At 41.1% G+C, this 26,746-nt stretch overlaps 1 protein-coding gene and 1 pseudogene across 6 annotated transcripts in view; both read left to right on the forward strand.

The window, feature by feature from the left end:
- The window catches only part of GRAMD2B (GRAM domain containing 2B), a 118,801-nt gene that overhangs the window by 87,871 nt on the left and 4,184 nt on the right, over window positions 1-26,746 (forward strand). For 4 of the 6 annotated variants that reach the window (XM_043465930.1, XM_043465936.1, XM_043465934.1 and 1 more), the window contains exons 2-13: window positions 712-831; window positions 3,750-3,861; window positions 6,167-6,233; window positions 7,152-7,255; window positions 11,185-11,280; window positions 13,151-13,222; window positions 13,335-13,415; window positions 16,778-16,889; window positions 17,563-17,685; window positions 18,294-18,384; window positions 21,246-21,350; window positions 25,323-25,416. In XM_043465930.1, coding sequence (XP_043321865.1) covers window positions 712-831; window positions 3,750-3,861; window positions 6,167-6,233; window positions 7,152-7,255; window positions 11,185-11,280; window positions 13,151-13,222; window positions 13,335-13,415; window positions 16,778-16,889; window positions 17,563-17,685; window positions 18,294-18,384; window positions 21,246-21,350; window positions 25,323-25,416 — 1,177 coding nt within the window. The remainder of the gene's footprint in view (window positions 1-711; window positions 832-3,749; window positions 3,862-6,166; window positions 6,234-7,151; window positions 7,256-11,184; window positions 11,281-13,150; window positions 13,223-13,334; window positions 13,416-16,777; window positions 16,890-17,562; window positions 17,686-18,293; window positions 18,385-21,245; window positions 21,351-25,322; window positions 25,417-26,746) is intronic. The other 2 variants (XM_043465931.1, XM_043465935.1) reach the window with 1 other exon arrangement.
- On the forward strand, window positions 18,393-19,643 carry LOC122440101 (annotated as a pseudogene).

Raw genomic sequence — 26,746 nt, forward strand, 5'->3', positions numbered from 1 at the left:
GAAAATTTGAGAATGGCCTTCTATACAAAGGCCTCTCAGATGGACAGACCTGAGTTTGAATCCCAACTCAGACAGGTGCCAAGTTCTATGAACTGGGGCGAGTAATTCACCATGTAAGAGCCTCAGTTTCTTCCCCTGTGAAATGGGGGTAGTAATTCCCACCTGGCCTAGGTGGTGGTGCCAATCAGAGATTGTAATTGCTGAGAGAGCCAGTTGGTGAAATTAGCAGCTACCCAAGTCAAGTCCTATAGGACTACAACAAAAGGTGATAAGTGACGTAAGTGCAAACAAAATGGGTGGGGGCTCCCCGGGGGACGGCTCACACCTGGCTGGAGGCCACACGTGAGCAGGCTCTGGAGGCCCTCCCAGCCTCCAGGTGATCTGCCACCTCCGTGCTGGGCAGGGCCGATCTGGGCAGTGCAGGGCTCGTGGGCCACAGACCCGGGAGCCAGCAAGTCCCTGCAAAGTCAGACATTTACCTGCACATAAACCTACAGGTGTATCTGAAGCCAGCATGACCCGGAGCTCCTCCTCCTCCGGCACCAGCGGAGGGGCCGGAATGGAGGGATGGGAAGGGCACAGCTGCCCCTGTTGACTTCAGCCTGTCGCAGGATTGAAGGTCATTCCACTCTCAGAAAAGTGAGGTCACGTCATCGTCTTTCCCTCCTCCCCACCCTGGATGTCTAAGGTGAAGCGTTTTCTCTTCCCCAGCTCAGAGGCTGAGAATGGTGTGGAGGAGAAGAAGAAGGTATGCAGGTCGCCAGCAGCGCTGTCTCCCACCCTGTCCAGCGAGGCCGAGTCCCAGGACCAGAAGAGAACCATTTCCATGCGGTGAGTCCTCACGACTCCCTCCTTTTTTAGGCTTTTCAGGGGGAGGGGGTTGTTGGAAAGAGCTGGTGTTTCTAGTTTCATGGTGGTGGCTAAGACGGAAGCTCTCCTGCAGGCAGGGGACACCCTTGAGAAAGAAGTGAGGTGTTTTTCCTTCACATCCAGGCACTAGCACCTGCTTTCTCTCTGGGCTCTTTCTAGCAGTGTCTCTTCTCTTTCCCGCCCCAGTCTTCTGCAAACTTTCTGCCCCTTCCTTGAGCACTGATTTTGCTACGTGATAAAGCCTGGGTGGCCCCTTCTCTGGCATAGAGTTAGAGGGCGCCTGGGAAGACTGGCAGGGTCACTGATGAGGCCGCCCGGCTGGATCGTGTGCTCAGCCTATGGGCGTGCACACCTGCCGCCTCACTTTCCTGGCAGCCGCAGAAGAGAGAGGAGGGGAAAAAAACCTTGCCTGGGATCCCTGGACAGACACTGCCTGTGTCTGGGGGCCAGTGATGGAAACCAGGCCTAGTCTGGTCGTGGGGCTGTGAGGAGAGAGGAGGTTTGAGACATGGACCTCTGCTCCCCATCACCCCCAGGGGCACCAATTATGTGCTTTTTTCCACATGGAAGGAAGAAGTAGGAGTTTCAAGTTGCTTTTCTGCCCTTAAAGGAGAATGGTTAAGCCAACAATCAATCACAAGTAACTCTGGCCGTTCATCTACGTTGAGTGGACTGATAGCTCGCTTCCCCTCATTAGAACTGTCAGAACTGCTGCCTTCTACATCTTTGGGCCTCTGCTAAAGGATGATTCAGTAACTCCTGCTTTTCCCTTCCTTCCTGGCTACCCCAGCCCATGTCTTCTCTGCTAATCTGTTCCTCACTCAGCACCAAGCATAAGTCTTTACCCTGCCCCCTGATTTTTCTTTTCTATAACTCCCAATTCTCTCTTCATCTTTTCTGCAAGTCTGTTTTGATGCATCTCGCTTTCAACCATTTTTTCTACAGCTGTTTTCCTGTCTCAGCATCCCGCCTTACTCAACAAAGGCATGAAACCTGTTGTTTCTTGTGACTTTCACCACCACTGACTGGCTACCACAGGTGCTCTGAAATGCACTACACATGTAACTCCACCTTCCCCAGGCTTCACACGAGACTAATACACTCATCATCTTACACCAGGCACCAGGGCTTGTGAAACTTCTCCAACGTGTGATCTGTGTAGTGCAGAGAGCTCTACGTTTGGTTGAGGGCACTGCTCCCACTGTCTGGAAATTCTGAATTTTTGAATTCCTTGCACTAGGCTTCAGGTCCTGCTCATAGTCCTTTGTAAGAAGTGAGAAGTTGAAAAGGCACAAAGAAATCATGTATGTAGATGAACATCCCTCCCACCCTTACTTCAGGCCAGTGCTGTGCAGACAAACCCTTCTGCTTGCGCCACTTGAAACCAAGGGCATAGCGGCCCTTCTGTCACATTTGCTTACAGCCCGTAGTTCTTTGAAAGGTCTGATCATTGCCTTGACAGTACCATTAACATTTATTAATTTGAATCAATAGAGGTGATAAATTCAAATTAGTGGCTAATATAAATAATAGGTAGTTTGACCTTTGTAAAAACAATTTTATTTTCAAGTAGAGTACAAATGTTTACTCACAGTTTGTTTTTTTTTTTTAATAATTCTTAGAATTCTAAAGATATTTATATCCATAAATTGGTTCAATGGCCAGTAGTTGAATCCAAATCTCTGTGCCTTGAATTGAATGATAGGTATCTTGGACTCAAATTGTTGGGGCTGACAGAGGCCTGAGACGTTGCATGGTCCTCATAGCTGAGAAAACCAGAGCCTAAAGTCTCTCTAACTTCATTTCTGTTTCTGTGTCACACCCATATGCCACCCCAATTGCTTAAGAGTCTTCTTAAATTCACTTTGAACCAAACATTGTTTTTAACTGCACCTTGATCTAAAGAATCCTGTTGTGGAATCATGAATTTCATGTGCCATGTTCCCCCCAAGAAACAGAAAAAATCTACATAATTGTATCACGAACCTTGTTCATTCATATACCTCTGAAAGCCATGCACTCAATCCACACTGAAATGGCTGTGTTTTGCTGTATGGTTGAAGATGCAAATGCTACCCAAATGGAGAAGCAGGACTGGAATCATTTTGGAAAGAAGCCGGGGAGCTCTGACCTCTGCCTTTATGAGAACAAAGGAAGGACTTCCAAACATGGTCTTTTTTTAAATCATGATTTCACTTCTATATTCCCACTCTGTGATGATCTGTCTCTCTTTTCCTCATACCTGGTTCCTGCTCATCCTGTTAGGCCCAGTGTGTTAAACCCATGTTGTCCTGTTGGTCTCTTCTCTTACCTCCTGTTGGACTTATTGTCTCTGTATCTGCTCCTAACTCCTGTGATATGCATTGTTTTGATGCTGTATCACATATTGCCTTTTTAAAGAGATATTTGATGTGTGCACAGGCTCCTTAAGGATAAAGACTGTCTTGTCTGTTCTGACGCATTTAACGCAGCACCTCATTCAATCAACACTTGTGAAGTATTGACAGAATTTTGAAACCAAATATTCCTGGATTGAACTTTAGCTGCAGCTTCTGTTATTTTCCTCCAGTACTCCTCTGTATACTGCTTGAAGTACTTTTGAGATGATATAATTACTTTCACAGCTCGACCAATACTTCTTTCTTCCATAAGGTATGATTTCTGCAGTTTGGGATGACCAGCTGCTGAAATCACCCCGTCACCCACATCACATGCTGGGTAAATGCCCTTAGAGTACTGAGTGATCACTGATATCTAGAAGAGAAAAGCCAATGAAAGGCTTTGTTGTGAGCTGGCGTGATAATTAAGATGTAGTAATAAAGTTAGTGAGCAGCATAAAAAATTTCATTTTATAGACTCCCTGGATTTTCTTTCCTCAGGTCAAAATCCAGTTTCGATGGTGCCCCTTTAGCAAATGAGAAAAGCGACTGTAAAACGGAAAGCAAGAATGACTCTAAGGTTGAAAGGAAAAAGTCCTCATCTTCAAGCCAGGTGATTTGGGAATGAGATGTGTATCGTCTCAGAGGGTGAAAGGGGCATTGATTTGAAGCCAGCTGGAGGAAGGCAGGCAAGGGCCAGGACTAACGCAGGTACAGATTTAGAGAACGCTGGATTTCACAGCTGACCTTGCAGCATGTGCTGAGTGGTATTGAGTCTTGCACTGTGGCCCCGAGCTCTGACAAGTGCCCAGAGAGCAGGGGCCAGCCCAGATTCATGTGCTTGTCTAATAATTAGCCAAGACCAGGAGAACTATGACATCCTTGCACTGCAGTTATAGTCTGATAAGGCATCTGTGTGAATAGAAGGCCTCCCAAGTGCACGCAGAGGAGGAAAACCTGGAACGGGGTTATGATTCTTCTCTAGAAGAATCTGCTCTGAAATCTACCCAGACAGATCTGTGTCATAGCGTATGACATACTGGGGTCAACAGTTTGGGGTTTTTTGACACTTTACTCCTAAAATACTTGAATATATGTCTCCTAACAACTGGAACAAGAAACTGTTGACTCACCCATGAAATTTAACTAAATAGTAAATTTATGAAAATATTACTAATGTAAAATCCATTTTCAATATCCACAGTTGTCCCAGTAGTCAATGTCTTTTACAGAGGGTTTTTTCCCCCCTGCTCTCTAGAATCCTGTTGAGCCATGCATTGCATTTGTTTGTCATGTCATGTTTAATTTAGATCAGTCCCTGCCTTTTTTTAATTTGATTTTTATCCACATTTTTGAAGATTTCATGGCCCAGGATATTTTTAAATCAAGCATGCAGCCAATACTCACTATAGCCATTAAAAAGAAAATCTCAGCAAAGCTCTGATAGAACACCTAGCTTTTTAAATTTTTACTGGAGTATAGTTGATTTACAGTGTTGTGTTAGCTTCTGCTGAACAGCAGTGTGAATCAGTTATACATATATCCACTTTTTTAGATGCTATTCCCATAGAGCCCATTACAGAGTATTGACTGGAGTTCCCTATGCTATACAGTAGATTCTTACTAGTTATCTGTTTCTTTATAATAGTGTGTATATTATCAATCCTAATCTCCCAATTTATGCCTCCCTCCCACCCCCCACTTTCCCCACTGGTAACCGTAAGTTTTAGAACAACATCTAGCTTTAATCAAAGGGAACTTTCTGGATGCAAGATGCACTCCAAGAAGCAGCATGAGCTAACCTACTTTATGTGAAGTGTTCATCTATGAATTAGTTGTCTTGAGGGGACTGTCTGTCATATGAATGACCTTTGTGACAATACTAGGACCACTTATGCCATTGAGACCACTTTTAGTAGATAATAAAATCATCAAGGGCCAATTTGTGGTATCTCTTTTCTGCTCATAAGATTCTGCCTGCTGGATGCTTTTGAAGAAGAGTGATCCTGTGGATGGAGGGCCCAGCTCTACCTCTTAGTAGATGTGTGGAGCCAGTTAAGTCCCCAAGTATCCCTGAGGCACAGGTCCCTGAACTGTGCAGTACGGACATTGGTTCCCAGGTTACTGTGGAGCTGGGAGTGGTGTTTTGTGAATGCCCCTTACAGGCTGTAAATTGCTGTCTGTACATTGTTGTCACAACTGGAAACAGGTGCCTTGAAGATGAAGTGATTTGTAGCATTTCAGACTCTTGGGCCTTCCACTGCCCTGGAGAGCTAAATCTTTCATGAGAAATCCTATTTGTCATCTCCCCCAACACTGGTTAAGGAAATACCTTCCCCATAGTAATAGGGATAGGGGCAAACCCAGTAGCAGGTCCTGGAGATGTATCACCCCATTTAAGCCTTAGGACATCCTTCTGACACGGGTAAGAAAACTGAGGCCCAGAGAGGTTAAGTTACTAGGCCAGGATCACATACCACAGAAGAGGTGCAGCCAAGACTTAAACTCAGGGTTATCTGATACAGAGCTTTTAACCACTACCCTCTTCTGAGAGGACTCACTGGGATCTTGAGTGCCCTGGGATTCACTACCTGGTGAGATTTCTGACAGTTCTGCCTCATTTCTTACTAGGGATACCCTCATCCAGCCACTTCTGCAGAAGGCTGTCCACCAGCTCCTTCATGATTATAGATACATGTCTAGTCATCAGGTCACTAATCTTGTTGGAAAATGAAACCTTTGTGACCTCCACTGTTTTTCACTGAAGGACTGTGTTGGAGACTATCAGATCAGGGAGAAGGAATTCCTAAAGATTCTTTCTTTAAGAGTGGGGAGGCTTGTTACATAATTTCAATTGAAGTTACAATTTGTTTGTTTGATAAGAACACTGATAGCAATGACTTCTGTCTTCCTTGTAGGACAAAGCAAACATGCATTTCCACAAACTCTTTCTAGACGTCCCCACGGAGGAACCCCTTAGGCAAAGTAAGTTCTGACCTGGTTGACTTTGAAAAGATGCTAATTGGTTTGGGGGGGGGGGGGTGAAAGAGTCTGGGGACTGAATCACCAAGGGGAATAAGTTTCTGAAAGTCATGATGTGACCATGATGCTGACCTCACTCAGCTCTCACCCAGCACCTTGAGAGATGAGAGACTAGAATGACTCCCTCCATGTGATACAGAGTTATCCCAGAGGTTTCCAGAATGTCCTCGCCTTCCATATTTGTGCTCACATGCATGGTGATTGGACTCTGCTGAGTTTTAGGATAACAAGACCAAGCAAGACCAGACTGGAAGAAGGCAACACAGACCTAGGTCGACAGACATGTCGACCCCTGCGTTGTGCAGGGCTCAGCGGTCACACCTAAACACCTGGCCCAGCACGCCATTCAGCACCTGCTTGGCTCCACCTGGGAGCAGAGGGACCCAGGGTTCCCTTCCAGCCTCCCTCAGTACACAAATGCTCAGGCAGCATGCTGGGTTCCTGCCATTCTCTCCACACAGGAAGGCGTGGGTCACGTGCTCTTCCCACAAGGAGAGCATCTATTTCAAAAGAGTCATTATGACCCCCCCAGGGAAGGAGGGGCAGGCAGCAGTGTCAAATTAGCACAAGGCTGACACACCTTCCCAAACAGAGATTTTGGAAACATCATTCTGAACCCTCATCTGCAATGACAGACTTGCCTTTCTATTTTGATGTTTATACTGAAGTTTGTAAGACTTGGAATTAAAAAACAGACTCTCATCTCCATAGCTTTATTCCACTAAAGATGACTGAAAACCAGGGGAGAGATCTTTTGAGCATATGAGTGTGTTATCACTGCCCATCCCTGAGTCATCAACAGATAGATTTGGTTTTAAATGGAAATTCTAAATGATGTTATACCTGTGTGTATCTTCCCAGGTTTTACGTGTGCTCTACAGAAAGAAATATTATACCAAGGGAAGCTCTTTGTATCGGAAAACTGGATTTGTTTTCATTCCAAGGTCTTTGGAAAAGACACTAAGGTTAGTATTTTTTTAAAAAGAAAACTAACCCTGCATTTTCTTACATATTGTTAACATTAATTGTTAAGTGTAGCAATGTTTATAAATATTTGTGTCATTATTATGCCTTTATACCAAGTTTCCTTGACTGTAGTCCCAAATACTACAGGTTCTAAATGCCTCTGCATGAGTGCTAAGTATCTTCAGTTGTGTCTAACTCCTTGTGATTCTGTGGACTATAGCCTGCCAGGCTCTTCTGTCCATGGGATTCTCCAGGCAAGAATAATGGAGTAGGTTGCCATGCCCTTCTCTAAGGGATCTTCCCAATCCAGGGATAGAACCCGTGTCTCTTTCATCTCCTGCATTGGCAGGTGGGTTCTTTACTACTAGCGCCACCTGGGAAGCCCCCTAAATGCCTCTAGATGACACAAACTTCTCTTTGTCCCTAAACTGCGCTCTTTTCATTCATTTCCTTACATACATATAGCCCTCCTAAAATCCTGCCTTAAATCCTTTTTACCAAGATGTCACCAGCACACTCAAAGTTCTTCATGTGGAGGGTGTGCTGTAATTTGTTTCAAGGACATACATTAAACCCAAAACCATTCTTGAAAAAAAAAAAATTGTACACCATATTCACACAGTTACCATGAGAAATCTAGGCAAACAGGCCTATAAATAAGCTACTTATTACAGCTCCCTTTGTCACTAGTACAAAATGTTCAGGCTTTGGAGCATTTTGGTCCTGATCTGGGAGTCACATACCATCTCCAGTAGACGCTGACTGACATCTTTTCCTTCTCACTAAATACAGATTTGGGGGAGCAGAGTCCCATGATACCTGAGCCATTAAGGAGAATAGCCTGAAGGAGCTGGTAGTTTTCCCAGGGCACCGCCTTTTAAAACAAGGCCCTTGGGAGTTTGGTGTAAGAAAGGAAAAAGCTCATTACTTCCCACTGACATTCTTTCCCTTTGAGCTATGATGTCACATCACACAGTTCAGTCAGGCCACCAGAACAAGGAGGCAAAGAAATACCTGGGGTTTACGTGACCTTGCTGAGTTTTTAATTATTCTGATTCATGCTCATGAATAAGCAACTTTTATATTCATGAAGTAGCTGATTAAAAACTCCTTTTGAAAAAAATAAAAAAAATAAAAACCCCTTTTATTTTGACTGGTAGATATGTTTTATTTAAATACTCTCCCTACGAAAGAAAAAAAAAAAGATTAAAAAAAAAATACTCACCCTAAAGCTACTGGCAGTCTTATAAAGGCCACTTAACAAATATAGTGGAAATTCTTTATGTTGGTATTGAGTCAGCAGACTAGCATCAAACATGTAATTTTTATTGTATAGAGTTGTGTTGAGATAAACATAGTTTAGATTCACAGTATTATTTGAATCAGTATAATGGAAAGCCATATTGAGTAATATCATACCATGTTTCTAGATTTCTGGATTATAAACTCTTGTGTATAGAGTGGATAAGGGGACTGATTTCCAGTTCTGTGGGATGAAGATAATTCTCAGGAATAACGAAAGCCAACACCTCTGACCAAAGCAGCAGGGATTGAAAACATTAGAGAACAAAGAATTAGCCTTTGTTAAGGGATGAGGAATTCACAAAGCCAGTAAGTGGTTTCAAGCTAATATTACTTTAGTAATGGTTTCAAAATCCCTCCTCTAGCTAAGAAAGAACTGACCAAAAAAAAAAGGATTGACCTAGTTTTTTTAAGACAAGGACACATGGGATCCGGATTGCTTTTGCCTGTGCTGTATCTAATCTAAGAGGGGTGGGAAGATAAGAACCACAATAGTGACTTGCACATTCCTTCCCCACTGAGGATGGTGTCATGGAAACTTGGGCTTCAGTCCTCTGGCAGAATTTGCTCCCTGCCAACAGACCTTGGCCCAACGCGATCTAGCATGAACTAAAAGGAGTCAAACAATCTGCACCAGGAAGGGGAGTTTTCTAAGCACCCTACCCTGGAGAAATGTTAATAATAAAGTGTAACCTTAATTTAATCAAGACGTTTTCAGCCTGTGTGTATTTTCAGATGCTAGTAAAATTAAAGGCATGTATCGCATTCCATCTAAGCTCAAACAGAAAAATGATTCATGCTTTATTTCTCCAGTGTTATCTAGTTGTCATTTTATACTTATGAAGCAGTTGATTGAAAACTCCATCCTAAGGATGTTCCATGCCTCAGATTCTGCAAAAATCCAAATTTATAGCTCTTGTCACTGTGTATTTGTGTTGCTGCTGAGAATAGAAATTAGACTCATTGTTATATCCTCATCTTTCTTGGAAGATACAAAGTTCTTTTTTCCAAAGTAATCCCAGTTTATCACTTCTGAATTATTTCCCCAACTTCAAAGGTTTTGTGGGTAGAGTTCTTTGGTGAAATAGCTTTCTTTCCTCTAGTGTCTAATTTAGATCAGCCCCTGCTTCTTCATAGTCTTCCCATCTGGAGCAGTAGAACAACTCCATGCTGTAAACCTCCGTATGAACACAAATATCCTAAATTTAAGCTTAAGAAAATGACAGGTTCAGTTTTGGTCATTCAAGCTGAAAGTACTAGCATAAGGCCCTCCTCCCCACCAACTGACCTTGTTGATTTCTTTCAGAATATATAAAGCATTTTTACAAAATGTAGGTTCACGTGGGTGTATGCACCTGTGGGCGAATTCAGGCCCTTGTTACCAGGAGTGTGGGTGCCTCTGTTTTCGGGGATCAAAGTGATGTGATCCATTTTCCTTTGAGATCAAGCCTGGTTGATCTCATAAAAATCAACCGGGTTTTGATTAAAATATGAGAAACATCTACTATTTGTGGCATCTGGTACATTCTTGTAGTACATTGTATAAAAAAGAACCCCTATTTTGGATCAGATTGGTTCAGATTCTATCTTTGTAACTTATTTATGACCCTGAGAAAGTCATATCCTACTCTTTGAGACCCCATGGACTGTAGCCCACCAGACTCCTCTGTCCATGGAAATCTCCAGACAAGAATGCTGGAGTGGGTAGCCATTCCCTTCTCCAGGAGATCTTCCTGACCCAGGGATAGAACCCAGGTCTCCTGCATTGCAGGCAGATTCTTTACAATCTGAGCCACCAGGAAAGCCCTGGTGAAAGTCATATACCTCTCTAAACAAACATCCTTATCTCTTAGAATATCTATATTATAGGAATGTCATAATTAAATGAAATTGTCATCTAGTGAATAGGTATTGATAATGGTAGCTGCTATAATTGTCGTTATTTCTTATTGTTTGAATCAGAAAAGAACTTAAGAGTTCTTTTATTTCACCCATCCTCTTTTTTAAGAGACAGATGAGGAAATGAATGACATTTTTATTGACTGCTAGCTATTTTCCATCTGTTATCTCATGTAATCCACAGAAAACCCTGGGAAGTAGGTGAAACTGTCTCTGTAAGTCAGGGAACTGAGGCCAAGAAAGGACAGCTTACGAGGTTGGACAGGTCATGTAGATAGTAACAGAACTGAGAATTCAGGTCCCAGGATTCTTGTCCCCAAATGGGTCTGCTACACCAGTGCTTTCAGCCTCTTCCCCTAAGAACAGAGGAGAGCAAGGTGGTTGGAGATGAGCTCAGAGTGGATAACCACAAGCACCTAACTTCTTTAGGGTCTTAGGATCACCTTTAAAATGACTGTACATTTTGCATTCTGTTCCCATGTCTAAAGATAAAGGTTTCCCACCAAACCCTTCAACAGACTCAGTGATCCACACTTATCCTCTTGCTTTGTAAACACCACGTTGAGACCTCGTTGACACACCCATACCACTCTTTAAGATTCCCTTTTCTTCATGGAGACTGAAGAGCCGGCTGTTGGTTTCATCTTTTCTTTTTCCTTTAACATGACGATTTGGAATGCTGCTCTGTGAAGCCTGAACCCATGTTAACTCAGTGATTCTGTTTCAGATCTCGATTCCAGCTTTCTCAGTAACCTTGATAAAGAAAACCAAAACTGCCCTCCTGGTGCCAAATGCCCTGATTATAGCGACAGTCACAGACAGGGTGAGTACGCAGCGGCCATGGGCACCCTGCTTTGTCCTGCTCTGGGTTTCATTGCCTTAGGGGCCTCTTGCCAAGTTACCAAGACCCTGAACCATAAATACCATGAATTGGGAGTTACTCTAGAAGATTACTTTTTAAAATCACAGCCTTCAGACATTTGTATAGTGTGGTTTTCCCCTGACAAGGTGATTTATTCCAATCATTGCTTATTTTGAATTTCCTGCTGACTTCATGATACTTGCTTGACCAAGGTCCAAAAAATTAAAATTCTTTACCAACTTCCCTTTCCCTAACATCTATCAGGTCAGGTCAGGCCAGGGGAATATATTTCATTTCTTTATTATTATTTAAAACACTACCGCGGCCTTGTTTACAGGGTGAGGCACGGTGATAGGAGGAGTCCCTGGGATGGGGGTGGCCAGTCTCCCCATAACCTCCATTGGTGCCTCTCCAGAGCCAACCTGAAAACATAAAAGTGGGGTCTGCTATTCAGGTGCAGCTTCCGGCCCAATCTAGGGCCTCTCTGATTCCAAGTTGCCTTATCTACCCCTCTTCAATACAGAAGTTCTGGAGTTGTCATTGGCCTTGGGCTACCCCAGGCGTGGACAGCCTGAAATATTTTCATGGAGAGCAGTGTTTCTTCCATCTTGGCAAGAGAGAGGCAGTGGAATGGTTTGCTTACTCATTTTTCACTTGAAATTTTTTTTTTTTAATATCTTTTCCTTACTGTTGTTAAGAAAGCATAAAAGTAATTTCTAACCCTGCTGAATAACTTAAAGAAGGAAGGAAAGAGAAGGGAAGATTAAAAGAAGCTATTCTGATGAGCTAGGAAATATGCTGATACCTATTGTGAGATTTTTTTTAAAAAGTACTAATGGCTAGCAAACAGCAGGTACTTCTTGCTAGACGTACACAAGACATTTTCCTTGTATGTACACATTTATTCCACACTGCCATACTATGAGGGGTAGGGACTGTTAAAACAGAAACTTAAGAGGCATTAAATAAGCAATTTGCCCAGTGTCACCCACTTGGTAAGTAAAGGAGCCAAAATCTGCAACTCGGTCCATCTACTGCCAGAACCCATAATGTTAACTACTTTGGAATACAGTATTTGCTTGGAAAGTATATCAAGTTCTCTCATGGGTGAGCAAGAGAGGGTAGTCACAAACTTTGGAAAGCGAGTGTGAAAAGACTGTGGGACTCGAACAGATGGAAAAAGAGTGAGCTTTTTTATTGTTAACATATGGTGGATGGTAAAATCATTTTTCCTTATGTCATTTGTCTCCAAATGACTTGTCTAGCTCTGACTTGACTTCTTGCTCATAACTTACTTATAAGCGTCCACTAGGAAATCTCCATATTTGTACAAGAAAGAATCTGGAAGTGGCTTGAAAAAAACAAATGAGCCTGTTAGAGCGGCTGGGAAATTTTCAATGGAAATCTAGGTCAGAGCAGAGACAGCAGCCCCTTGGGAACTCTTAAATACCTTCTCAAAAGGAGGTGGGGAGGGGAGGGAGAGGGACTTAAAAGGGGACCTGGCAAAAGCACCACGGGCCTTTCTTTACTATTCAGGTCTCTTTCTGTCCAAGCTTGTCTGGGGCACCGAGGTTAGGGTATCAGAGCTTTCCTTTTGCTATACATTTCTCTATTTAAGTTGGGTTTGAGAGTTTTGTTGCTATTGTGGGAGAACATATTCACTTTATTCCAGGAATGGAATAAAAATTCAATGTGTGGGTGAGATGAATGAGAGTATAGACTCTATATAGAATATAGGCTACATTGTTTGAAAAAATATAGATAGATAAAATGTTTAACTTTTACCTCTAGTCAAGCAGTATCTGTTAATAATTATTATTTTGTTTTTCAGTACATATTTGTCTCCTTACTCTCCAGAGATTCAACTTACAAACTACTGAAATCTGTGTGTGGACACTTAGAAGTGAGTATGACATCTCTGAGCCTCAATTGCTGTCTCTCTTCTGTATTTCTTAGTTTTGGAGTTGATCTGGTTTTTCCATTTTATAAAAATAATTTTGTTTCAATAATTTCAGAATACAGGTATTGGCAATGGTCCCAGTCCATCTTCTCTTGAAAACAGTTTCCGGGCAGACCGCCCTTCATCTCTGCCTCTGGTGAGTTGCCTACATAATGATGAAAAGGCAAAAGAAAGTGAGAAGGTCACACAGTGGCACTGCTCCTTACACCATGACCAGGGTGTGGCAGGAACCTAGGACCATGGTATCTGAGGCAGAGTTGAAGAGGGCATTTCTATTCTGAAGAAGAGAGGACCATAGGAAGTCACAAACTTATTCAGGAAATTGAAGAGCCATCCTGCAAAAGAAAAGAAACATGTTAGTGGGCTGACTTGGCCAGTTACAGGTCCACAAAGGTATTCATCAAATCTTGATGTATTTATCAGTGTTGTTTAGAAGGATTCACCAATGTATTTGGGGAGGGCATGATTCAGTCCCACAAGTCATTGAACGTCTTCTGTGTTCAAGGCACCATGTTAGCATAGCATACCCATAAAGACACCAGGAAAAATCAAAACTAGTTCTTACCTTCAAAGATTTTGCAGCTTAGCAGATGATGAGGGATACCCAGGAATAACTGTGGAAGAGGGATAACTAGAAATAACTGTGGAAGAAGAAAGCTATAATGCCCAAGTGAAAGGCAGAGAGATTCTTTGGTTCCTGTAGACTTTTTGACTAGAGAGTAAATCTCTAATGGGAAATAGCTCCCCCATTTGTACAAGATTTATACCTGAGATAGTATAATATAAGCCCAAGAAGTCCCAGCCATGTTGTTCAAATGGTTGTTCCTGAATTGATGATTGTTAAATGTTTTAATACCTTTGGTGAAGTGGGATGAGTCCAGAGTTTCAGCATCTACAAATCTTTATTTTTTTTTCAGAGCTGTTAAAAAGTACTGGGATTGAAAACATGTTCCCACAAAAACTTAAACCAGAATGTTCATAGCTGCATTATACATCACAGCCCCAAAGTACAAGCAACCCCAGTACCCATCAGCTGATAAATGGACAAATAAAATATAATATATCTATATAGTGAAATATTATTTGACCATAAAAAGGAAGACCTATCAATACATAATACAGCATGGATAAATCTTGAACACATTATGCTAAGGGGAAGAAGGCAGACACAAAAGGCCACATGTTGTATGATTCATTTATATGAAATTTTCAGAATAGACGAGTCCATAGGGACAGAAAATGCATTAGTGGTCGCCAGGGGATGAAAGGAGGGACAAATTGGAGTGACTGATAATGGATAAAGAGTTTCTTTTGGTGGGGAGATGGGCATATCATGAAATAAGACAGGGGTGATGGTTGTACAATAATGTAATTATTCTGAAAACCACTACATTGCATACTTAAACCAGTGAATTTTATCTCAATTAAAAAAAAAAAATCTACCTTAAAAAAAACAGTGATAAATAGGATAAAACACTTATGATTTGGAGCCATCAAACCTGGTTTCAAATCTCGCCCATCAGCAGACTAATGGATAAGGAAGCTATGGTACATATACACAATGGAATATTACTCAGCCATTAAAAAGAATTCATTTGAATCAGTTCTAACGAGATGGATGAAACTGGAGCCCATTATACAGAGTGAAGTAAACCAGAAAGATAAAGACCAATACAGTATACTAATGCATATATATGGAATTTTAAAAGATGGTAATGATAACCCTATATGCAAAACAGAAAAAGAGACACAGATGTACAGAACAGACTTTTGGACTCTGTGGGAGAAGGCGAGGGTGGGATGTTCTGAGAGAATAGCATTGAAACAAGTATACTATCAAGGGTGAAACAGATCACCAGCCCAGGCTGGATGCATGAGACAAGTGCTTAGGTCTGGTGCACTGGGAAGACCCAGAGGGATCGGATGAGGAGGGAGGCGGAAGGGGGGATCGAGAAGGGGAACACATGTAAATTCATGGCTGATTCATGTCAATGTATGGCAAAAACCACTACAATATTGTAAAGTAATGAGCCTCCAACTAATAAAAATAAATGAAAAAAAAAAAAAAACAGTGAGAAATAGGATAAAACACTTATGATTTGGAATCCATCAAACCTGGTTTCAAATCTCGGTTCCAGCCAGCTGAGCTCTGCTATCAGGCAAGCTCGTTATTTACTCTGACTCAGTTTCTTTATCTGGTAAAATGCCAAGCTCCTTACATGGCTGTGAAGATTTAAGTGCAGTCATGAAATCATATGTATGGAGCTTTGTATACTGCCTGATCTATGGTAGGCATTCCATTAATACTTATTAAATTGAGGAGATTTGAATTGTTTAATTTTCTTTCCCCTATACATTCTTGCATGAAGTTGCAGTGGCTGTTGAAATGATCAAGAGATAGCTAGTTGAAGGTGAAATGTTGGTAATTTGCTTATAGGTCATGTTTCCTTTTCTTCGCTTGGTCGCTAAATAAATTGTGAAAAGCTCGCCTAATTGTACCTTTGCCTAATCGCTTAATTGTACTTTCACCGGCACATTTTAGTGATACCTCTTGTCTCTTCATTTCTTAAGCACTTTGGGGAACAAGTAGGGTACACAGCAAAAACATCCCGCTTTTTCCCAACTTCATACTCCTGTATAACCCTTCTGTCATTTGGAAGTATGTTACTGACCCTGTTTTGATTTGTTTGAGGGAAGAAAAAAGCTAAAACTTTCCCTTCAGTGTCCAGTTAGCTTAGGCCATTTTCCCTTTTCTGTTTCCAATACCTCTTTTAAAACTGTAATTTGAAAGAAACCTTTCTCTGCATTTGTTGTTGTTCGGTCACTAAGTCATGTCTGACTCTTTTGTGATTCCACTGCAGCACACCAGGCTTCCCTGTCCTTCACTATCTCCAGGAATTTGCTCAAACTCATGTCCATTATGTCAATGATGCCATTCAGCCATCTCATCCTCTGTCACTCGCTTCTCCTCCTGCCCTCAATCTTTCCCAGCATCAGGGTCTTTCCCGTTGAGTCAGCTCTTCATATCAGGTGACCAGAATATTGAAGCTTCAGCATCCAGTCCTTCCAATGAATATTCAGGGTTGATTTCCTTAAGGATTGGCTGGTTTGATCTCCTTGCTGTCCAAAGGACTCTGCATTTAGAATACACATTTAGAACTTTCTAGCTACTTTTTTGTTATATATATGTATTTCAGTCACTTTTTCTCATTACAAAATGCAAATGAGACTTCTCCGGCTTTACCTGGAAGCTCTTCTGTCATCAGCATTCCACTTTTTTCCCTAGACATTTGTTGTTTCAAACAAGTTGGCCACTGTGTGTTAACAGAATTCTGATTGCCCAGAAAATCAGTAACCAGATACTCTGATCTGTTGCGGAAACCCAGTAGTGTGGGGTAATCCCTCCTTATTTGTATTTTATAGGTCAGGCCTAAGTGAAAGGCCTGCATGTTGAATAAAGGATAATGGGCCTCTTTGCATTTCATTATTTCCCTTCAGGATTTCAATGATGAATTCTCAGATCTGGATGGAGTGGTACAGCAAAGAAGGCAAGACATGGAAGGATACAGTAGTTCTGGATCTCAGACCCCTGAATCTGAGAACTCTCGAGGTCTGGAAGATTTTTGTATCTTTACTGAAACTTAATTCTTCACAAAACATCCTTACCTTAACGAAAATAAGAAGACAAAACCAACCAATAAACAACACATCTTCTGAGCTTACAGTTAAAACGGGACTCTAAACAAAGGGTAGTTTGAAAGTTCAAGGGAAACGAATTGCCTATGTGGTAAAAACCCATTTCCCTTTATATGCATGTAACAAATGTCTCTTTGAGAATGCCCTGATGGTCCAGTGGTTAAGGCTCCACAGTTTCACTGCAGAGGGCCCCGGTTCAATCCCTGGTTGGGGAACTGAAATCCCACAAGCTGCGTGGTGTGAGGGGGGAAAGAAAAAAATCTCTTAAATAGACATAATATTGGAGTGGTTGAAAGACAGAAACATGCAATATTTTCTTACCTCTTCTTTATAATATTATTAATTATTATGGCCGAATGATCCCCATGAGTCAGTGGGATAAGGACAAACTGCCTTTGTATTGTTTTATTTCTTATTTGCTTAAACACTGAATTTCATCTCCAAGCCACTCAACCAGCTTGTGAGAAGATCCATTTATGTTCCCAACCATTATGTATATATTCAGGGATTGATTTGCTTTGTGGTTGATCCTATGTGTGTAAACACACTGGAGGGAAAACTTACCCAGCCCTGTTTCATCTTGGTAGATTTCCATGTGACAGAATCCCAGACAGTTCTGAATGTCTCCAAGGGAGAAACGAAACCAACTCGGGCAGATCCCCTCGTGAACAGAGTACCTGAGGGAAAAGCCAAGAGTCTCCCTGGGCATGGTAAGGAATGGATTATGATGGCAGGCGGGTAGTGGGGCATCTGCTTGTAACTTGAAAAGGTCCTCATGTTCCACTTTATGACTGCCTTTCCTGTTCCCTGTCCTCCCTTCCTGCTGTAGGTCTTTGCATATTAGTTCATTTATTCACTCAACAGACAGTACCCAGTTCTGTGCTTTACTGTAAGGGATACAAAGATGAATAGCTTCTGTAGAGGACCTTTCATCATTCTGAATACATTGAGACTATGATTCGAAAATTACCCATAAAACTAAATTATTTAATTATTATTTACTGATTATTATCATAACTGGTCACCGGTTGTCCTGGTAGGAGATCAAGGCTGGGGTCTGTATTGTTCACCAATCACTCACTCTATCCCAAGCCTTGGCATAGAGAAGGCTCTCAACAATTATGTATTGAATGAAACATGTGGGAAGGAATTGTAACCACTGGTTGAAATGAAAACTGGAAGGCTTCAGATAGTATATTCTCTGATTCCTATTGCCTGGAAATAATTCTGCCTCTCAAGTACTTCTTCCCTATAGGGATACTGCTGCATGAAGGAGATATGTTATCACTTTAAAACATATATTTTGTTTTCCATTCAGCAGGTCAGTCAGAAACCATTGGACTCATACCCAGAGTAAAGTCTGAGAAATGGCCAACTCTCCACCATATTCTTATATTCTATGCAATTGTGTAAGTAAATGTATTTACTGTGAATGGACTTAAGACTTGTATTTTACTGTTAATGACTTAAGAAAATGATTCATTTCACTAAAGGAAAAATTTCTTCATGTTGTCAAGAGCCATGAATCTCTAATGCCTCTAATGTGACCCAGATCTTTGGGGAGGGGGGCAATTTTCATCTCCTACTTCAACATTTTTTTTCCTTAAACTTAGGTCACATTTTCATGTTCATCCCTTTTTATTTAAATAAATAGTGGAGGAAAACTTACAGAACCAGAAGCAGCCTGCAGATCTCTTCCCTTCTGTGGCCATCGCTGCAGGGCCAGCGGCCAAAATGAAGTTCAATCCCTTTGTGACTTCTGACTGAAGCAAGAATCGAAAAAGGCATTTCAATGCGCCTTCCCACATTCGCAGGAAAATTATGTCTTCTCCTCTTTCTAAAGAGCTAAGACAGAAGTACAACATTCGATCCATCCGAAAGGATGATGAAGTTCAGGTTGTACGAGGGCACCACAAAGGGCAGCAAATTGGCAAAGTAGCCCAGGTTTAAAGGAAGAAATATGTCATCTACATTGAACGAGTGCAGCGGGAGAAGGCTAATGGCACAACTGTCCATGTGGGCATTCACCCCAGCAAGATGGTTATCACCAGACTAAAACTGGACAAAGATCGCAAAAAGATCCTCAAACGTAAAGCCAAATCTCGCCAAGTAGGAAAGGAAAAGGGCAAATATAAGGAAGAAATAATTGAGAAGATGCAGGAATAAAGTCATCTTGTCTACAGCTTTCATTAAAAACTGTTAAAATGAAAAATAAATAAATAAATAGTGGAGAAGGGAAGAAAGACGAGCAAAACAGACCAGATCCAGCAGAGGACTAAGTTCTGAGTAGCTACTCTTAGTAGAGAAATTGTTGCCTGAAATATGACGCATCTTTGTTCTTGTTTATTTTTTCATCTATCCAATGTCCTCCGGTTAGAAACCAAAACAACGTTAAAATGTCATCCCCTTAAAATTGGACAGCTACAAGTAAATCAATGAAATTAGAACACACCATCTCACCATACACAAAACTAAACTCAAAATAGCTTAAAGACTTAAACAGAAGACATGACACCATAAAACTCCTAGAATAAAACGTGGGCAAAACATCCTTAGCAATGTTTTCTTAGGTCAGTCTCCCAAGGCAATAGAAATAAAAACAAAAATAAACAAATGGGACCTAGTCAAAGTTTTACAAACTTTTGCATAACAAAGGAAACTGTAAACAAAATTAAAACCCACAGATTGGGCAAAAGTATTTGCAAATGATGTGACCAATGAGGGCTTAATTTCCAAAATATACAAACAGTTCATCCAACCCAACAACAAAAAAACACAACCCAGTTGGTAAACAGGCAGAAGACCTAAATAGACAGTTCTCCAAAGGACAGATACAGATGGCTAAAAGGCACTTGAAAAGGTGTTCAACATTGCTAATTATTAGAAAAATGCAAATCAAAACCACAATGAGGTACCACCTCACAGCAGTCAGGATGGCCATTGTTAAAAAGCCCAGAAACGCCGGAGGGTGTGGAGACAGGGAACCCTGCTACACTGTTGGCGGGAATGTAAACTGGTGCAACCACTGTGGAAAACAGTATGGAGTCTCCTCAGAAAACTGAAAATAGAGCTACCGTGTGATCCAGCAATCCCATTCATGGGCATATCTCCAGACAAAACTATAATTCAAAAAGACACATGCACTCCTATGCAGTGCCAAGTAGCCAGGACATGAAAGCAACCTAAATGTCCATCAACAGATGAATGGATAAAGATATGGTGTTATATTTATATACACAATGGAATACTGTTCAGCCATGAGAAAGAATGAAATAATGCCATTTGCAGCAACATGGGTGCAACTAGAGATTATCATACTAAGTAAGTCAGAGAAAGACAAATATACTGATACCATTTATATGCAGAATCTAAAATATGACACAAATGAACCTATCTGTGAAATAGAAACAGACTCCTGGACACAGAGAAGAGACTGGTAGTTTCCAAGAGAGAGAGGGTGGGGGGATGAAGTGGGAGGTTGGGGTTAGCAGATGCAAATTATATACAGTTATAAAATATAATGTATAGGAGAAACAACCAAGTCCTACTGTATAGTACAGAGAACTATATTCAGTATCCTATGATAAACCACAGGATAATAGCAAAGAATGTTTAAAAAATGGAAAATATTTTAAAAGAATCTTAAAAAATAGTATTGAAGAATGTTTCTAAAAATATAAATATATGTATAACAGTCACTTTGCTGCATAGCAGTAATTAGCACAACACTGTAAATCAACTGTATTTCAATTTTTAGAAAAGTAATCCCCTTCAATAAAAACTTAGGCGTTGACTTTTTTAACTTCCCCCTCAGCTTCCACTCTGTAACCAGTTGTTCTTCTGAAAATAGCCTGATCCAGTTCTAGGCTGTTCCTCACAACCGAGGAGGATGTGCCTGGTTTGGTTTTTAGATAAAGCAGGGAATTTGTGAGTCACAAGACCAGACACTCACTGGCCAGGACTTCCGATAATACCTGGTGGGAGGAGGAGCCCCAGCTTGACAATCTACATTGGCTGGCTTTGAGTAAGACTCCTGAATGGCCATTATTTATAAATTGAGGACCTAGAGAAGTTTAATATCCTAGTTCTAAAGTTTGGTGCAAGAATCAGTCTGTTGAAAAAAAGAATGACCTTTTTAAAGTCTCTGTAGCCAAGTTATTTTGCTAAATACCTTGCCTCAAATGTACAGGGTTTACATTTATTGCTTTAGGAACATCAATCAGGTCCTGGCCATCAACCTATTGATAATTTGTCTTTTATGCCTTTCCAGTGTCTGTGCACTGATCATCTCGACCTTCTACATGAGATACAGAATTAATACTCTGGAGGAGCAGCTGGGGTCACTAACCTCCAGTGTGGACACCCATCAGACTGAGTAAGATAGTCCCTCCAGTGCTGTCTTCTGCTTGCTTTTCACATTAGTATAATGTTTGACCTGAGCATGGCATCCTTCTGGCAAGCATTAATTGAGGATACATTCTGTATGAGACGTTTTGCTAAGTATGCATGTAGAAAATAAAGAGGTAGGTGGGCCCTGGAGGAAAAAATGAATGACCTGACGCTGCATGTTTTCGAGTTGCTATACTGTTGCCAGTGAGAAGGCAAGACACAAGCCTAATTTTACATTATCTTGTTCTCTTATCCTAAGTTCCGTTGTGACCTTAGCCCATTTATTAAAATATTCAAGTTTATCTTCATAAAATGGCAGTGAGTCAAGTCATTCATAAAAAAGAAGCAATTCAAGAAGCTCAGCACATTTCATCATTTATAGCTCTTTATAGGAACTCACTTATTTACAAAACTCTTGACCACTATAAGATCTATGTGACCAATAATTAGCTGAATGTGTCTGTAAAGATTTTCTACCATGGTATTTTTAATAGGCCCCAACTAATTAAATCTGTTGACACAGCGGTCTTTCCTATAAACCCATTTACATGAGGATTTTGACACATTCCCTAAAAAGTAAAATAAAGCATACTGCTAGCTGCAGTTTTAAAAGTAGAGATATTTCTTTATAGCGTATGTACCATGTGCTAGAGACACTGTTATAATACATAGGTTCACACACCAACAATGTTCTCTCGTTCTATCTTCACCATAACCCTATAAGATAGGTGTTATTCCCTCCTTTCCAGATGAGAAAACTGAGACTCAGAGAAATAGTTTGTAAAAAAAAATAACAGAATCAGGATTCAGGTCTATATGACCATAGAAACTTAGTCTACCAGTGGTTCCTTGCATGTAAGGAATAGCCGAGAAGTGAGTCAGTGTATTTTCATTGGGTATCAGAATCATCTGGACAGCTTATCAACATAGACCGCAGGGCCCATTCTCCAAGCTTCTGGTGCTGGTCTGGGGTCTACACTTTAAGAACTATTTTTTTTTTTTATAAAGTTTTATTAAAGTATAGAGGAGATAGAGAAAGCTTCTGACATAGGCATCAGAAGGGGGCAAAAGAGTACCCCACTTTAAGAACTATTATGCTATACCATTCTGGGGCCTTTCTTGATAGTTACCTAAAAGTTTTGTTCTATGGCTTATGTGTATGCTGTTACACAGATTATTTTTTTACCGTGAACATACATTTGAACCAATAATAAGAAGTCTAATGAATGGTTTGGGATAGATTTATACCCTGCCCTTACTCTCTCCCATGTTGTTCAGAATGTTAATAATACACCTAGAGCTAGGAGGTGACTCTACATTACTGTAAACTGTTAATATTAGTTCACTATCATATAAGTGATATAAGTGATTTTATTAGGGAAATGTACCTCCTGTCCTGTTATCATTTAATTAACTTGGTGACAATGAGGGGGAAATTCTGTTAATGAAAGTCAAATGGAATGTTTACTCTACTATTTAGGTAGTCAACCCAAGAGGAGGTAACAATCTGAAAAACAATCATTTAAAAGGAAAATCACAGAAGTCGCATATGACATGAGGTCAGGGAACATCTATGATGGGAAAGTCTGTTAATAGAGTAATTTAATAGAACCTGAATTTCCTCTGTATCTTACTTCATCCAGGATCATCCATCCATGCTGCCCAGGTAGCTAAATACACACTTGTAATCTGCTTTCGTGGGTACAGAACCATTTTTTTAATATATACATTGTACTAGCTTTGTTAGTGGGTTCACAGCCTGTGGACTGTCAGAATTTCATGTGGATAAATCAGTACCTTGAGTCTCAGATCCCTCGTTTAGAAACCGAAAGATTTCACCAGGTACTTCCTTGGTGGTCCAGTGGCTAACATCCCACACTCCCAATGCAGGGGACGGGATTCGGTCCCTAGTCAAGGAACTAGATCCCACATGCTGCAGCTAAGAACCAGTGCAGCCAAATAAATAAATGACATTTTTTTTTTAAGATTTAAACTCAGTTTCCTTTCTGAGATATAAGACTTTGATACTATGGATCAAAGTTAAAGAAAAAACTGTTTCACCTCTGCTCAATGAAAAACATGTTTGCTTTCTTAACATTTAGATAATCATCAATAAGTTACCAAGTATCTATGGCTCAAAAATGGACTCTATGTAAAATAAATTAGACCAGTTAATGCCATCTAAAAACTTCACAGCTTATAACAAGCACATGAAAAGATGCTCAATATCACACATTGTTAGAGAAATGCAAATCAGAACTACAATGAGCTATCACCTCGCACCAGTCAGAATGGCCATCATCAAAAAGTCTACAAACAATAAATGGTGGAGAGGGTGTGGAGAAGAGGGAACACTGTTTCACTGTTGGTGCGAATGTAAATTGATATAGCCACTGTGGAAGACAGTATGGAGATTCCTTAAAAAACTAGGAATAAAACCACCATGTGACCCAGCAATCCCACTCCTAGGCATATACCCTGAGGAAACCAAAATTGAAAAAGACACATGTATCCCATTGTTCATTGCAGCACTATTTACAATAGCTAGAACATGGAAGCAACCTAGATGTCCATCGACAGATGAATGGATAAAGAATTGTGGTACATATACACAATGGAATGTTATTCAGCCATAAAAAGGAACACATTTGAGTCAGTTCTAATGAGGTGGATGAATCTAGATCCTATTATACAAAGAAGTAAGTCAGACAAAGACAAATATCGTATTCTACACATATATACGGAATTTAGAAAAATGGTACTGAAGAATTTATTTACAGGGCAGCAGTAGAGAAACAGACATAGAGAATAGACTTATGGACATGGGGAGTGGGGGAGGAGAGGGTGAGACGTATGGAAAGAGTAACATGGAAACTTTTACATTCCCGTATGTAAATAGATAGCCAACGGGAATTTGCTCTATCGCTCAGGAAACTCAAACAGGAGCTCTGTATCAACCTCGAGGGGTGGGATGGGGAGGGAGGGGGATATATGTATACCTATGGCTGATTCATGTTGAGGTTTGACAAAAAACAAAATTCTGTAAAGCAACCATACTTTAAAAAAAAAATACAGCTTAAATTAAATTGCAATCAAGAAACAGAGGAGATGCAAACCATGGTGCTTGACCTTAACATGAAAATCTGATCAATGGTTTTTGAGCAGCTCTTCAGGAAAATGTATGCATATCTCTAAATGTCCTACAGTTTTGGCTGGTATAGGACCCCAGAGGACCCCAGAGTAAGAGCCCATGCCTTTAACACTCGAGTGGTTAATAGTGAATATATCAATTATATTACTAGACAAGGGCAGTTACATTTATATGGCAGGTCTCAAGGAAGGAAATACAGAAGTCACACACATCAGCAGAAATTTGATGAAAGACAGGCTTCTCTGTCCATGGAATGCTTCAGGCAAAAACACTGGAGTGGGTTGCCATTCCCTTCTCCAGGGGATCTTCCCGACCCAGGGATCGAACCTGGGTCTCTTCCACTGCAGGCAGATTCTCTACCATTTGAACCACTAGGGAAGCCCAAACATTATGAAAGTTCTAGTGTAAATGATTGCTTCTCCCATAAACAGTACGAATATGACTGAGAAAAGCAATACTCCTTAAAATTGCATGCCATCATGGACAGAGAGAAGGTATCAGCGGTTAATAAAAGGAGTCTAAGAAACCACATGCTTGAGAATAATTGATTCTTGTTTGGAAGCCGAGGTACAACACAACCACTTAGACAAAAATAAGAGATTTCCAGCTGATCTTTGTAGAATTAGTCCCCTAAACATCTAGTCTGGAGTTGTGGATTACTGTAGGGCCTTTTTGATGTTAGTAGGTTAAATGCACACTGTCTTCTATTATAACCTAGTTTTCTGTTCCAATAAATTTAAAATATGTTCATTCCACTTGTTTCTTTGCCATTCCTGCCCACAGTAATTTTTCTCTTGGTTCTTACAGACAGACAGCACCATCTGGCCTGGGGTCACAAGTACAGTTAAATGTGGAGGCCTTGTGCCAAGAGCTTACAGCTAACATAATCAGATTAGAAAAGGTGAGTGCTTTCTTTCCTGTGTTGGGTCAGTCACTGTACCTACTGCCTCAGTCAGTCAGTCAGTTCAATCACTCAGTTGTGTCCGATGCTTTGCGACCCCGTGGGCTGCAGCACGCCAGGCCTCCCTGTCCATCGCCAACTCCCAGAGCTTACTCAAGCTCATGTCCACCGAGTTGGTGATGCCATCCAACCATCTCATCCTCTGTCATCCCCTTCTCCTCTCGCCCTCAATCCTTCCCAGCATCAGGGTCTTTTCCAATGAGTCAGCTCTTCACATCAGGTGGACAAAGTATTGGAGTTTCAGCTTCAACATCAGTCCTTCCAATGAACACCCAGGACTGATCTCCTTTAGGATGGACTGGTTGGATCTCCTTGCAGTCCAAGGGACTCTCAAGAGTCTTCTCCAACACCACAGTTCAAAAGCATCAATCCTTTGGTGTTTCAGCTTTCTTTATAGTCCAACTCTCACATCCATACATGACTACTGGAAAAACCATAGCCTTGACTAGACAGACCTGAGTTGGCAAAGTAATGTCTTTGCTTTTTAATATGCTGTCTAGGTTGGTACTGCCTGTTGACAGTTTTTATGCTAAGATTCCTATGAGCAATGTGTGCAGCTTATGACTATTTATAACGTCATGCATTTAGGGACGTTATTACACATGCATTTTGACCCTAAATCCTCTTTCCTGCTTCTGCTTTGGGACACAGGTTTATGTTGGTATTATAGGCCCCCTACCACCATAGGGCAGGGGTTACACACACATGGGTGTGCGACAGGCCATTGAAATGACTAAACCTCGCCAGGGGATTTTCCACAAAGAAATAGGTTTCAGCTCATTTTCCTTGTTATTAATAGTAGATTTTGTGGTTTTCCTCCTTGGTTAGAAATTATTCTCCTGTCCTAGGCCCAAGGATAAGTGATATCTGACATGGAGCTCCAGGGAGGGACACTGTAGGGAGTGTCCTGACCAGAGAGGGCAGCCCCAGCTCCACCCAGACTGGTTGTCCCCATACATAAAATATTTGCATTCAGTCTCTGTAGATGTCATTGTTTCCATCTGACAAAATGATCAAAGTTTCAAGTTAACTTACTCAAGGAGGCAGAGCCAGAAAGTTGACAGAGCTAGAATTGGAGCCAGGTCTGACTCCCACATTTATCCTGAGAAGCCCTCTGCTTTACTGCTCTCAAAAATCCAACCTTATGCTTGGGGATAAGGTCATTGAAGAGTGAGGCAAACAGGAGAAGATGGTAGGCACCCAGAAATATCCTGAAGTTAAACCTTGTTAACATTTCTTATCTCTCCTTTCAGCATGTCTATCCCTTCCC

This window comes from Cervus canadensis, chromosome 4 (assembly GCF_019320065.1).
Source record: "Cervus canadensis isolate Bull #8, Minnesota chromosome 4, ASM1932006v1, whole genome shotgun sequence".
NCBI lineage: Eukaryota > Metazoa > Chordata > Mammalia > Artiodactyla > Cervidae > Cervus > Cervus canadensis.